Raw genomic sequence first — 15,650 nt, 5'->3', positions numbered from 1 at the left:
AAATAGGCAAATAAAACCTCCCTAAAAACAATATTTAAAGTAGATAGTTAGGTCTTTATTAATTAAACTAGAAAAACAAGAGGTAGCAAGAAAAGCAAAAAACAGAAACAATATACTTTAAAGTAAAATGTCTAGAAAATTTGTGATCAACACAGAATGTTGATGAAACCAAACAGAGGCTAGTTAAAAGCCGCCTTTTTCTGTTTACTCACTCTCCAAATGATCTGACATACATGCAAACTTATTTATCTGACTGCTCTCAGACAAACCTCAAACATTTTAGATTTCCCAAACTTTTAGTTATATACTTTTATATATACAACATTATAGTTTGACTAATTCCCAAACTGGAAGTTCCTCGATTATAAAGACCAAAGGAAGTTAACAAGATGGACTGAGTGATAATTTAGTTGGCTAAATGAAAAATGATAATTAGCAGGGCAAAATCATGACACCACCTTTAAAATGTTCATGCTTCTGACATGAAATAATGTGTAGTGCTTTATACACAAAAGACCTGAATATTTTATTAGAATGCAAAAGTTTAGTCAAATTATTCACAGAAAGACTTGCCTCCATTTTTAAAAACTTACCTTCTTTTTATCCCTCATTGAGCCTTTGCCCCGGACCATAATTTTACATCCCGTTTCTGCTTCAAGCTGTTTAGCTGTAAGTCCTCTAGGTCCAAGGATTCTCCCAACAAAATTAAACTGGGGGGAAAAAAAGTCATCATTCATTATTCTCTTGTTTGAATTTATAGCTATTAAAATTATTTTAAAATATATATTTACTTACTCAAATGAAATACTTTTTAATAGTAAGTTGAAATAAAATTAAGAGTCCTTATAAATTTCTTGCCAAGTTTGGGGAGGGGTGTTATAACAGCTCATTGTTTAGCATGAAATTTTCATATGTATTAATACAAATTATAAATTAGGAACAATACATCTGCCTTTAAAAGGTACTATACTGAACTGTCCATTAACATGTAATCTAAACCAAAGCATATAACAAAATCTTAGATACCACACAAGAATGTGAATGTCTTTTACAAAACTCTTTAATGATGGTGTTCAGGGAAGTGTTCATTATGTTAAATAATATTTGTTGTTGTTGTTTTTTTAACTAAAATCCTTGGGGAAAATTCCTATTACTTATCTAACGAGCTATACTTTCTCTTAAGCAACTGTTCAGAGACCATATTTTTGGGCTGCCTGTCAGAACTCTACTCTGGTGGCCAAATTTGGATTCCACTCTGTACTAAACATTTAAGTCTTGAAAGTAAATGCTTTTTCATCACATTCCTTTCAAGTTTTATGCCTGTACGCTTATTTTCCCCCCATTTCTACCTTTAACTTATACTATTTTTGCAAGGAGGCTTAACTCTTTTCGTGAACAGGGGAGTGATAAAAATAATTGCATGAATAAAGAATTAGCATCCCTCAACAGAAACTTCTAGCCTTCATATAGAGGTTTATCTTTCAAGGGGTGGTGGGGGAGCAAGACATAGATTAACTCTGAAACTGAAAAGTAAATTTTCCTCACTCACATATAGCCTGCATATGAGATAAATACCATCACTTTCACAAAAATCCCAAGGTAATGATTCTTATGCATACAGCTTCCTGTTTTTTCCATGCACATGGGCCACTGCTGGCATGTCACTCCATAAGTCATGTGCAAAACTCACTGCTCTCAAGGCTTCAGCCAGGGCACTTCTCCGGTCTTCGGGCCTCACTGGCCGACTCTGTCTCACTACGCTGCTGAGCAGCGTCACATCTTCGGTGACTCACAAAGGAAAGATGGGTGGTGCATGAGGACAGCCGGCAGAAAGTCCTCTTCCCTCAGATTTTGATACAACTTTTTCCATCCAAAGTTGAAACTGTCCTCTAAGCACCTGATCTAGCTCTACAAGACCCCAATTCTGAAATGTGCCTGAACCATCTCTGTCTACTATCCCTTATCGCTGCCTCGTTCCCCCGCAGAGCGTACTTCACCTCTTTCCCCAACCTGAGGCCCTGCACTGTCATCCACGTACTGGCTGCTCCCTTGAAGGCACCCCTTTTCCTCTTCTGCTGGAACCATGGCATTAGAATTATACAGAAAAAGACTTCACAGCTAAATAATCCTTATTATTATTTATCAATAAGCAATGTTTTAAAAGCAGTCAAAACCAACATATTAAATCTATAACACAAAATTTTCATGACCTTAAAAATGAACCAATCTTTATTACCCAAGAACCAACAAAGCTCAAGTCTGTTCAAGTGCATACCACTGGGATTCTAATACAGTAGAAACTGTCAAGGTCATGCTTCTCAGAATATTGTAAGCGGAGAATGAAAAAATTAATCATAGCAGCTGCTTTGTCTACTGCAGCCCATTTAATGTCATTTGCCGTGCATTAAAATTCATTGTGCTGATTTATCATGCTAGTTCTGCAGCTTCGTGCAATTAAAACAATGTCACAACATATTCAAAAATAATAATTTCAAACAGCCAGAGCTAACTGCAACTTTAAATACCCAAAGAAGAGCAAGAAAGAAAAAAAGACATTCATTAACCCTACATTTTAAGTACAGGCCTTCTCCATGGCTCACCTACATTTATGCTAAGTGGCAGGTTATTTTCTAAAGAACAGGTTAACAACAATTATGTCTAATGTTATTCATTGATGCTCACTGCATTTTAAACAGAATGGATTTCTACCAATGACAATATACAAAGCATTATGGAAAGTTTTTCCATTAACTTTTTAAGATAGCTACAATTAAGATAAAACTTCCCATGACACGCTATCAAAACAGGTAACTAATAAAAAAAAAATGGATCACCAAAAGCATTTCAGTGAAACACTTCTAAGAAATGTTAAAGAGTAACTTGTGCGTAAAACTGGAATATTCTGTAAAATACGCATTTCTTTGGGTTATTTTCTACACAGATTAATAATGTTTTTAGTGTGTCTACTATTTCTAAAGTGAATTTTAGTTAGATACCTTACAAACCTTACATCACTTAAGTGATATAATAGGTATGAAACACACACGTATATTTGTTGATGAAGCCTTGACTTTAGCAAATGACAAATAAAATCAACACCAGTGAGCCTATCGTATGGAAGTGTGTAAGATGAGAGACGAGTTGTGACTATTTAGCAGTACTGCCGGTCCTCAAATAACATCATCCCGTTCAATGTTGTTTCTCTGTAACGCTGATGAGATACCCTAGGAACTTAACTCTTTTTTATATCAATTAACCTATGGTAAAAATTGGTTTCATTATTCCTTATTTTGCTTAAAGTCACAGAACCTATGGGAAACATTAAGTGAGGACTGTTCAACTGTTTTTAATTAAAAGGACTAGAATGAATATATAAAAATGTCTTCATCTGGGGGAGACAAATGGCTTATCCCTTTTCTATCTTCAAATTAATTCTAGATAAGCAACTAAATATGTCTTCTTACGCTACCGAATAATTAGTATAGGAATCATTTTACAAAACTTTTCACATATGTGAACTTTATACATATCTTCTGTTGGCTATGCAAGAGGCACTTTTACCAGCAGCTTTTTAAAGGGGAAAAACAGTAACCAGTAATAACCAAAATCTGACCTCTGTGGCATATGAATTTAAATATCCTAAATTATGACAAATCATCTTTTGAGTATAGATATAATTGGGAAAGAGTCTAAAACCCTTTTTTGAAAATCAGGTGAATAAGGAAATATCCTCCAGAAGCTATATAACAAGTGTTTGGGGGGAAATTACCTAGACAACTAAAAAATATGAGGCAATAAAAGCCAACAAGAGTTTTATAATATAAGTATATGACAATATATTTTGACAGCTCAAGATACAAACTCTTAACTACACACAAAACCCTTTAAAAGATTCCACTTACTTTTCAAACCTTATTTTGCTACCACCTTGCTGTTCAGACACATAAGCAATTCACTGTTCTCTGAAAATGGCAGGTACTTTAAAATTTTCCCTGTAACACCTTCCTCTGTCCTTCCTTCTCACCAACCCTGTCAAATGCCTCTCATTACACAACACTGAGCTCACGTTTCTTCTGGGACTTCCTTGCTATTCTCTCTAGACCAGCGGTCGCCAACCTTTCGGACCTCACAGACCACCAGTTGGTGACCGCCGCTCAGACAGCTGTACTTCTCCTCCTCCTCCACAGTGACCACCTCAGAGTGCTTTGTATCCAGCCTCAAAGAGCCCCGACCACATGGAATGCCACGATCTGCGTGTCTCTTGCAGGCCATCCCCAAGTCAGGAACTAGTACCTGATTTTGTTTTTTTGGTTTTTGTTTTCACTTCCCAGTACCTCACACAACATACAGCACACAGAAGAAACTAATACTTGTTCAAATTGTTGAATGATACAACTTAAAAATGTCCACAGAAATCCTAAGATTTTTTTTCATTCACTAGTAATAAATCAACCTCTAAGTCATATGCAGCACAAGAAATCTTTTTTTAAAAAATATATTTTATTGATTTTTTACAGAGAGGAAGGGAGAGGGATAGAGTTAGAAACATCGATGAGAGAGAAACATCCATCAGCTGCCTCCTGCACACCCCCTACTGGGGATGTGCCCGCAACCAAGGTACATGCCCTCGACCGGAATCGAACCTGGGACCTTTCAGTCCGCAGGCCGACGCTCTATCCACTGAGCCTAACCGGTTAGGGCCAGCACAAGAAATCTTAACACATTTCAGAAATTTCTCAAATGGTTAAGCCTGGCTGACTGATCTCAGGCTAAATTCCAAATGACAGACAACAGACAATGTCATAAAAACAAAACTATGATTTCCACTTTCCCTTTCAATACAGAAATATGAGTGCAAAGACCATGTCACTCCCTATTTCTTAGGTGTTGAGTATGTAGAAGTATGTTTTATTAATGAGTGTTCCAGTATGAGCCAACTTCTAATGCTTGGCAACTCTACATGCATTACGTCCCTTAATGAGGGTAACCCTGGATGGCAGTTACCACTATAATCTATATTTAATGCATGACAGGTTACAAAAGTAGCCCAAATCCTAGAACACCTAGATTAATCAACATAGTATAATGCCTTTCTCCTCAAGACCTTAAACATATACCCTGGTCACATCAGAACTCACATTCAGTTTTCTCATTCTTGCTGCTCATTCAAAATGTTTGGTAGAAAGTTTATAAAAACTCTTGCCCGGCCTCCTGCAGCCGATCAATGATTTTCTCTCATCACTGATGTTGCTATTTCTCTTAGAAAAAACAACAAGAAAAAAAACAATTCTCTTCATATTCAAAGTTATTGTTTTTGTAATGTCTTCTTCACCTACATCCCATAATATAGCATTACACTATTTCTACGTAACCACACCGTGCCTTCTCAGTATTTTCATCTGTCTTTATGGATTGGGACCACTGTCTTCATAAGCATCATATACATCCTTTTCATCTTAACTGAACTATTTATATGAATATTCAATGACAAATATGTATAACTTCAAAAAAGAGAAAGAGGAGAATATGATTATTGAATTCAAGATTGAGCTTACAAGTGTCACCTCAGACCAGAATATAAGACAAGAAGATGAAATATGTGTTCTGACCATTCATTAAATAGTGCGTAAGCTCTCTGAAATTGATTTCCTAAGTTTTGCTGTATAACTATTACCTGCCTCACACACTGTTACAAAATTATTAATTCAGCTCTGAAAGTGGTAGGTTTGGGGCACAAATTTTAGTCCTACCTGACCTCCTGATCACTGGCTTATGTTACCCTCGTTCAATACAACTCAGCTTTCAGTGGCTTTTAACTAAATGACATTCTGTTGCTATGGTATGCTTAACATCTCTTCTTCTTGATTCCTCTACAATGTTAATTATAAAACCGTCTCCTTCTATATTTCTCTATTCTCAACGAATAGCACCACCAGTAAGGCCCTCTCTCATTCTTAGCCTCCACAGGTAACAGACTAGGAAATCTTAGGATTTTCATTAATCTGTCCCCTTTTCTTCAACTGCCACTGCCTTAGATTAGGCCCTGTAGCTCTAACAGTACCGTGAGAGCAAGGATTATGTCTCTTATTCTGGTGTCAGGTGCCTATCATAGGCCACACACAACATTCTGGAAGAGTGACACCAAAATTTTACTGATTTATACTCAGATCTCTTCTTTAGCCTTCATGATCCTAATAAATTTGCAAATTTATTTTTCTTTTGTTTTAATCTATCCTTAAAAATTGCAATTTATACTTCTTTAAATAGCCATAAAATAAAAAGAAACTAATCAAAACGATCACTTCTATAATATCAAACAATAAGACATAGACACATTTTAAGCTCAATAAATTCCTTACCAATTAATGAAGAAAAATGTATCATACCAATGTGAAACACAGAGATGGACAAATTTCTGCTAGGTAGGCTGTTTAATGATATTGTTCTTGGAGTTGGGAAAAGCAGTTTTCTACAGTAGTCAAAACTAGATTTCAGAAGTCCCTACTTTATACATAAACTGTTCTGTTCTAAAGAGTTGGGTTTATTATGAAGACATACAGTATGCTTCCCAAATGAAATAAGTGGCTCCATCGAGCTCCAAAGAGCCTCCTGTAGAAGCTTGATTTGTGTCCCTAGGGTGCAGTTAGGCAGGCTCTATCAAAAACGATGGTAGTTGTCTGCTCACCAAATTCAAACCACAAAAAGGCGTAAATGATGAGTTTTTCACTCACAACATAAATGTAGGTCACCTAATATAAGCGGGCACCAAGATGGGTGGTCAACTTAAGAGTGGTATAACCTTCCACTACTCCACAGCCCACGTCACTTGCCAATGCTGGAGGGCGGAGGACTAAGAGTAGAAAGGTTGTTATTGACTGCAGACACTGCTCTCTCAAGATGGGCCAAGAGCAGATCAGCACCTCTCCCTTCCCTTTAATATCCAACAAACACCTCAATGTTTCCAAAATATAAATGGCACTGAGAAGCAGGCTTCTCTCCAATTTTGTATTATATTATTTTTGTGATTTCAGTGAGAATCTAAAAGATATGGGTGTTAGATACCTGGGACTAGGTATCTAACTGATTTATAAATCTTTTTCAGTAATTTTAACAAAGCAGATCTTAACAAACTTTTTGGATAGAAAAATCATAGACATAATTGTATCTCAACTGAGGCTGAAAACACTTGCTTATAAGCAATAATTCTTCCTTAAAAACTAACCCCATCTTTTAATTTGTCCTTCTGAATTGCTAGCTTTTTAAATATTAAAATATATTACTTTTTAAAAAGTATCAACATTTAAGACTCTGAGAAGGCTTATTATTCCTAACATTAAAACTTTGAAGGCCGTCAATACACTCTTGCAGTGATATTAAAAAAAAAGTAAACTTCAAAACCAAAACACCAAAAGTAATGAAAATGACCTTCACTAAATTCATCTGCTAATTTGTAGGTGACAATCTTTAAAAACAGAAAACAAAAAACAAAAAAACAGCAATAATCCTATACTAATTCAGAAGCTGTAACTAGCCAAATTTTCTCTGCAAACCCAGGGAAACCCTTTGAAAGGGAACGTAAAACTCTTGCTCCACTATTAAAAAAGAGTATTATTATGAGACAACAGTACTATGAATAACATTATAAATCTATATTACTACAGTTGCCAGGCTTGGATCCTATAAGCTTGAAAAAGACTTGAAAAGGCATTTATCCAACTTAAATAAATCTTTGACAATGCATGTCATCATGATAGCCTAGATCTAACACCTACCTTTCAAGGCTATAATCATTCAAAATTAAAACCCATTTTACAAACACCAGAAAGACAGATATCTTCATATAAATTCTGAGAAAAGTCTCACTACAATGTCATCATATCCCAAGCAAACAGTTTAGCAATCTAATCTGTTCATGTATATACAGAACAACTAATATCTAATAGCTAGACCTTGCCATATTTGAAACTTATCTACCACTCTGGTAGATCCTATAAAACAATTACTCAGTAAGTCAAAATTGATAACTAGGAACATTTAATGACAGAATTATTACTTAATCATTGAAATGTAATATCTTTACTTATATCAGTCAGAGTTAAATCCATTCACACACTGTTTATAAGCTCTCCATGGACACAAACAAGTCCTTAATAACTTAAGGGGCCAAACTACCATTTGATGGCCTATGTTTAACTTTTATCTTCACTCATGTCTGTCATTTTATGAATGTATGATAAACTTAAAAAGTATTAAATGGTTTAATGCAATATCTTTTATCTTTCATATAAGACTGTGGGCTCTTTCAAGGGTAGGATTTTTCTTATTCACTCACAGGAACCATATTGAGTGCTCTATCAGATGCCATACATTTGTTATCTTGATACCTCCAAACAATTCTGATAGACCTTATAATTTCATAGACAGGAAAACAGACTCTAGAAAAGGAACATGTGCTCAAAGCCAATGGGACAGTCTCGATTATTTTCACAAAATGTATCCCAATTTCCTTCTCACTGTGGACAGGGTGACCTGATAATGCCGTTTCTCATCTCAGCACTATGACATCTTAGGCAGGTTAATTCTTTGTTGTGGGAGGCTGTTCCGTGAATTGTAGGATGTTTAGCAGCATGATTGGCCTCTACCCACTAGATGCCACTAGTAACCCCTCCAAGTTTTGCCAAACAAAAAGATTTCCAGACATTGCCAAATGTCCCGGAGGGGCCAGCCCTCCCTAGCTGACGATGTCTGTCTGTCCGGAGGGAGGGGCCAGCCCTCCCTAGCTGACAATGTCTGTCTGTCCGGAGGGAGGGGCCAGCCCTCCCTAGCTGACAATGTCTGTCTGTCCGGAGGGAGGGGCCAGCCCTCCCTAGCTGACAATGTCTGTCTGTCCGGAGGGAGGGGCCAGCCCTCCCTAGCTGACGATGTCTGTCCGGAGGGAGGGGCCAGTCCTCCCTAGCTGACGATGTCTGTCTGTCCGGAGGGAGGGGCCAGCCCTCCCTAGCTGACGATGTCTGTCCGGAGGGAGGGGCCAGTCCTCCCTAGCTGACGATGTCTGTCTGTCCGGAGGGAGGGGCCAGCCCTCCCTAGCTGACAATGTCTGTCTGTCCGGAGGGAGGGGCCAGCCCTCCCTAGCTGACAATGTCTGTCTGTCCGGAGGGAGGGGCCAGCCCTCCCTAGCTGACAATGTCTGTCTGTCCGGAGGGAGGGGCCAGCCCTCCCTAGCTGACAACTGCTGAGCTAACAGAATGTTACCGGACGGGACCAGAGCAGAAGCCGTCCGCGTGCGTAAGCAATGTGGCTGGTCTCCGGCACTCCAGTGACCTGCCGTGAACAGAGAAGCTCCAAGTAGCTGCTGCCCCTTTGAGCTGAGTTCAACAGGAACACCCACCGGCAACCAGCCTAGATGGAGGCTTAGATAACCTCGGCTCAGCCCCATCAGCAGACCCCTAGCCAACATACATACAGACTCCAACTTGTCACTTTAGGGCACTTGTTTGAGGACAGCCTGTTATGGAGCATTACTGTGGCCCCTGCTGACAAATAACACCAGTAAGGGGGTAAGTCAGGATTCTAAATCTAGGCCTGTCGAGCTCAAAAACCCCTATTATCTCCACTATGTTAAGCTTTCTCAATTGAATGAATATCCCCACCCCCAGGATGTGATTGGTACACACTAGAGTACATTTTCAATGGGCTATTGATACTACCTTCTCATCTCACATCAAGCCACTGATTAAAAACGATTGTGAAGGACAACATTATACAGTACCACCTCCTTCCTGACACACGGAATCTGAGACTTTCTTCTCCTATCATCCCAGAGCTATACACAGCCAAGCCCAAAACAAGAGCTCCAAATGAACAATTCTATAAATAAGTTGCTATGTGCAGATGCAAAGGGTTTTTTTTAAAAGGTTTACCAATATTTCAAAGAATGAGGCTTTCGCATAGATAGACACAAAAAATATTTATTGTCCATCTAACATTACCATGTAGTTAAGTGGAGATATGAAAATATACAAAATCCCCACCATCATGGAGCTCATATTCTGGTAACACACAGTATACAGGTATCTTCCAAATGCTTTTCATGCATAAACTCATCTATAACTCCTCATAACCCCGGGAAACAGTAACCCTATTACCATCTCCATTACAGAGGTGAGGAAACGGAGGACCAGAAATGGTAAGTAATTTGCCCAAAGTCAGAAAACAAATAGCAGAGCCAGCCAGAGGCCTTGGTCTGAGTCCGTACTTTTGACAACTATGCAGCACTGCCCCTTTGAAACTTTAATAATAATACAAGTATTTTTTAATCAAGTGGAATGAACTCACTCACGAAGTCAAGCTTATATACAAATGGGGGAACATATGTAATGACCTCTAAGATTTAAGTGGCCAATATCTAATTCATAATTCTGAAATAAATCTTTTCCCATACTGCCAAAATCTGACAGACTCCCTTGTTTAATTTCATATTTAAATTTTTTAGAGGTGAGATAAAGTTCCTAATATATACCATAAAACAGTACTACTCTTTTGGTGTGTATTAATTACCTCAAAGAAGAAAACTCAAAAACTACATGCAGATCCCAATTTTGCCAAACTCAATTTTTTATTTTTTTTTAATACTAGTTTATTGATTTTAGAGAGAGGGGAAGAGAGAAGTGAGAAACACTGATGTGAAAGCGTAACAGTGATAGGCTGCCTCCTGCACACCTCCTACCGGGGATGGAGCCACAACTGGGCGTGTGCCCAGGCTGGGAATCTGACCAAGCCACCTTCCGGTGCACTGGATGATGCCCAACCAACTGAGCCACACCGGCCAGGGCCAAACTTAAATTCTTTTAACAAATTTAAAATCAAGGTATTAAAAAAAATTACCTGGAGAACCAAAATGGTTTTATAGTAATAAATTTTTTCTCCTATGAATTATAACTAAATTTCTCATTTAAATAGCTTTGTTAAAATAGATATTTTGAGGTGCTAAGAGTCGTCTGTCTATAACTCATATACCCACCTATTTGATATGCTTGTACCTGGATGTCTGACTTCAAACTCAACACCTCTAAATCAGAACTGCTGAACCCCCACCTCCTTAACCTGTTCCTCTTCGGTCTTTCCTAGCTCAGGAATTGGCAATTCCTGTAACTCCAACTGATTAAAACCTTTGAGCTACTCATGACTCTCCTTCACACCCCATTATTCAATCCACAAATCCTTTTGGCTTTGAGTGAACAATCTATGTAGGATCCAAGCGTTTCTAAGTCCTCTTGTTCAAGTTCCCTAGGTCAGTGGTCGGCAAACTGCGGCTCGCAAGCCACAGGCGGCTCTTTGGCCCCTTGAGTGTGGCTCTTCCACAAAATACCACAGCCTAGGCGAGTCTATTTTGAAGAAGTGGCATTAGAAGAAGTGTAAGGTTAAAAAATTTGGCTCTCAAAAGAAATTTCAATCGTTGTACTGTTGACATTTGGCTCTGCTGACTAATGAGTTTGCCGACCACGGCCCTAGGTGGTCTTCTTGCTGCCACCATCACCCAAAGGCCTTTCTCCACACAGCAGCCAGAATGAATCTATTAAAACCCAACCAAGCTCATTCACTCCTTGGCTCAAAATATCTGAATGTCGTCTTCTTTTACTCAGGATAATAGCTGACATCCCTACTGGAGCCCACAGCCCCTACATACTATGTATGGCCCCTCTGCTCACTCTCTAACCGCATATCTTACCACCCTTCCCAACATGCTATTGCCAGAGTCACTGCACTTGCTCACTCTGTCTGGAATGTTCTCCCCCAAGGGGATATTCATGCCCACTTCCCCATTTTTGACTATAAACACATCCTCACCATGGAGAGACATGTTCAGTTTGCACTCTACCTGCCTCCTGGAAAAAAGCCCGGCAAAAGGACCATGTCATCACCTGTCTGCTTGGCTTATCCAACTTCTCACGATATCAAATGAGAGCACTGCTGCTCACACTTGAACGCATCAGAATCCTCCATGGGGCTGGAAGGCAGATGGCTTGGGTTCCCCCGAGCAGGGTTTCTGATTCAACTAGATATCATAGTCCCAGAACCACATTTTAAGAACCACTCATCTAGACAATGTTATGACCCCCCCCCCCTTTTTTTATAAAGAAAAATGAGGGCCAAGCAGATCAAGGTTATATGCTCTAACAAGGTCTTAAAAGAATTGTATGTTAATGACTAAGGCTGAAACTTTATCCTCTAGTTTAAACAAGCAGAGAAGGCTGACCCCTTTTAGGAGATAATAAAATACCAAACAATAGTTGACTTCAGTTGAGACAGCTGCCCAAATCACAGTTCCTCATCTCCAGGAATCATCCCATAAGCAGGGCATGTCCCATCATGGCAGATTGGTCCAAAACACATTCTCCAAGAATCTGAAGTTAAGATAAAATCTGGAAGGCACTGATTCCAAATTATGTTAAGAGCAGGCCTTGCAACAGAGAAGGTCCAAAGCCTTCCTAAGGGTCTCACAGCTACCCTGACTCCCGTCCGAATCCTTTTTACTGCACCCAATTATCTTCCACCAAATTCTTTCTTTGCCTATGTTATCAATAATTTTTGTATATTTGCAATCAAAATTACTTATAAAAACAGTAAATGTGTTAGATTTATAAGAAATTGTATTGGAAAAGCAAATTGTGAAATATCAAAGCTTTTTTCCATTATTCCAACTTAAGACATTTATTTCCCTTCTCTAGATTAGTATATTGTAAATATAATCACTGAATTTTAAGAGTACATAACACATCATAATTTCTGACCTTATAATAATGCCAACTCTTTCTCGTATTTCAGAAAAGTCTCCAAAACCTAGCAAAAAGCCACCAATTTGCCTTTATTTAATCAATAGGTAGTTGATGCCTATTACGTCCAATCATGCACACCTGCAATAGCAATTAATAACAAAAACAGGTTCTTGAGTTAAGTACCTTTAAATACCTTGCTGGGTAGAGAAAGAAAAATAATAGATAATAAAAGCTATTGCAGAGAAATAAACTGATGTGCAACAATGAGTAACCAGATTGCTTTGGATAGGATGGTCAGGAGAGGCCTCTCTGAAGTGACATTTAAGCTAAAACCTTAATGACAAGAAGCAGCCAGCCAATAGACATCAGTGTATAGCTACCATAAAGGTGTTAGGCTGGGAACAGTCTCAACTTGTTCGAAGAGTCAAGGTAATACACAGTGTACTGAAAAAGAGGGAGTCATTTACATAAGGCCAAAAAGATAGAAAGGACCCAGTAGGGCTGTGTAACAAAAGGCAAAGAGTTTGGAACTATTTATAAATGAACTGTACAGAACAAGGAGGCTATCTGCAACAAAATGCTTATACAGAATAGTTGAGCAAGGGATTAAAAAGAACAAAAAATAAGTTGCAAACAGTTATCAGAAATTTTAGAGCTGAACAGACTCTGAGCTGTCACATGGTCCAAACTGTCATTTTACTAAAAAGACAATGTGGCCCAGGCTGTGGCTTCTTTGAGGTCAGGTCACAGACGAGCAAAGAGTTGTATTTAATGCTCTCAAACATTCAGGCCAAAGCTCTGTACGTAACTCTTGCCTTGATTTGAAATCTAAAACTAAGTCTTTACCATGTGCATTTCCAAAAGTGACATAGCAGCATTCAGATGAAAACATACTTAGAATTTTTTTTAAAGTTATCCATGCCAAATTATTCACATCTCTAGACCTCTCGTGAAATTATTTCAAAATGGCTGACAATGCTAAAGTGTTTACCATCAAATATACAGCATTCCAAAATATGTACAGCAGAAAAAATATTGAATGAAACAAAATATACTTACATCTGGGTATTCTTTTACAGGCACATAAAGTTTCTCTTGTAACTGAACAATAGGTCCCACAGCATCAGGCAATTCTGCACTCCTCTTCTCTGCACTGCCATTTAATGTATCATTGTACATGTCTTTCCGTACTCTGCTAATTTCTGTTAAAAGTAAAAATTTTAAATGAGTTAGACAAAAATATTCTTGCTAGTCCAGGAAAGAAAAGGGGGCAGGGGAATTTCATTGGTAAAGTGTTAAAATTCAAAGAAGTAAAGAATTGTTGACCTATTCTACCATTCTCTGGATTAAGTCTATGTTTAACAGGACTAAAGCCTCAAATTTATTTCTACTAGAAATCAAATTTATAGACCAAATAATATATTTTATTAAAACTAACCTCAGAGCCCAAGTTCTTATCCACTGTGATATAGATCTGTTATTTTATCTAATTCTCCATGCATACACGGGGCCAGAAATTCCAAATGATAGCTTCATTCAAATAAGTATCATAAGAATGCCTACCAGACAAAACTTAATACCAAAGGCTGCCTTCTACTTCAGATCCACAGATTTTAAGTTCAGCAGAAGTCTGAATTTGATATTCAAATTCAGTGTTTAAAACTTTAGGAATAAGAGAGATATGTTAGAGAGGGTAGAGAGAGAAGGAAGGACTGAATGAACCTTTGGAAAAGCAACATTTACGGGGTGAGGAAAAGATGGAAACCAAGAAGGAATGGAAGTAGATAGAAGTAGGGAAGAGGTATCAAAGAACCTAAGAAACGACAGATAACTATTATAACATCCCAGGCATAAATATACTTCTTTAAAAGAAAGTATGAGAAATCTATTTTAATAAGTCCTATTTTAATGAGTCAAGTCCTGTACAAAGAAATTGATTAATTCTTTTCAGAATTCTTTAAGCTTCCACATTGTGCTAGACTAGAGGCTCCTGACCACTGGAACACGATAAGAAGGGTTGTCATTATTAAATTAGCTGTATAGATTGCAACCTCCTTGGGGAAAGAGTTTATGTCCAGTAGGATTTAAAAGTGAAATATTTTTATTTTTAACCTTTTGCACTCGGATGTCGAGTGTGACTCGACACGGTTAGCATCGGTAGCAGCTCGTATGTCGAATTGTATTGAATGTATCAATAATTTGAAATATAAAAAAATCCAAATAAATATGTTTGTATGAAAAGAAACTCCAGTTTTTTATTCTACTGCCGCGCTTTGTAAAATCTGGGGTATTTAAAAAATTAAATCCCAAGTAGAAGAAAGGAATCGAGAAAAAAGCAAGTGAGTGCAAAGGGTTAAAATGTACTTTTTTGTTTTCCAAACATGGAATTTCAATATATTGTTATTAAGGAACTATCAAATATCACTTTAATTTTATTTAAATCACTTTCAGCTAAATAAAATCCAACTCAGCAAAAAGGCATTATCAAAAGTGTTCTTACTTAGTCATTAAGTCTTAATCAGTGAAAACACTATATTCTAATACAGTTTCTGCTTCAATGATGGCAATATTCATTTTATAACAAATTTTCTCTCTTAAAAAACAATTTGCCTATCAGAGCTAAACAAATATTTGTTTCTGAAAGCAAATGAAATTTTCAAAAAATCAAAAGAAGGTATCCTGGATTGAACTATATTATAAGGACAAGATCTCAATCATTTATTTTGTGTATTTCCAGTTTCATAATACAATCTTTCCTAAAGATGGCCAGTATCAAGTTAGTATTTTTCTTAAATTAGCATATGACAGTAATTCTCAAATCAAGTTTTCAACAACCAAGTAACAACTGAAACACAAATATTGCTTAGGTAATTA

General features: G+C 37.6%; 1 protein-coding gene across 7 annotated transcripts in view; it reads right to left on the bottom strand.

Moving 5' to 3' along the window:
- Nucleotides 1–15,650, bottom strand: part of QKI (QKI, KH domain containing RNA binding) — a 128,774-nt gene that overhangs the window by 71,802 nt on the left and 41,322 nt on the right. For 6 of the 7 annotated variants that reach the window (XM_054721843.1, XM_054721845.1, XM_054721844.1 and 3 more), the window contains exons 2-3: nucleotides 13,836–13,978; nucleotides 594–710 (exon numbers count right to left, since the gene is read on the bottom strand). In XM_054721843.1, coding sequence (XP_054577818.1) covers nucleotides 594–710; nucleotides 13,836–13,978 — 260 coding nt within the window. The remainder of the gene's footprint in view (nucleotides 1–593; nucleotides 711–13,835; nucleotides 13,979–15,650) is intronic. The other variant, XM_054721842.1, reaches the window with a different exon arrangement.

Source organism: Eptesicus fuscus, chromosome 10, assembly GCF_027574615.1.
Source record: "Eptesicus fuscus isolate TK198812 chromosome 10, DD_ASM_mEF_20220401, whole genome shotgun sequence".
Taxonomy (NCBI): Eukaryota; Metazoa; Chordata; class Mammalia; order Chiroptera; family Vespertilionidae; genus Eptesicus; species Eptesicus fuscus.
Note: the sequence above shows the minus strand (reverse complement) of the source record. Positions and strands in the feature narration are given on the sequence as shown.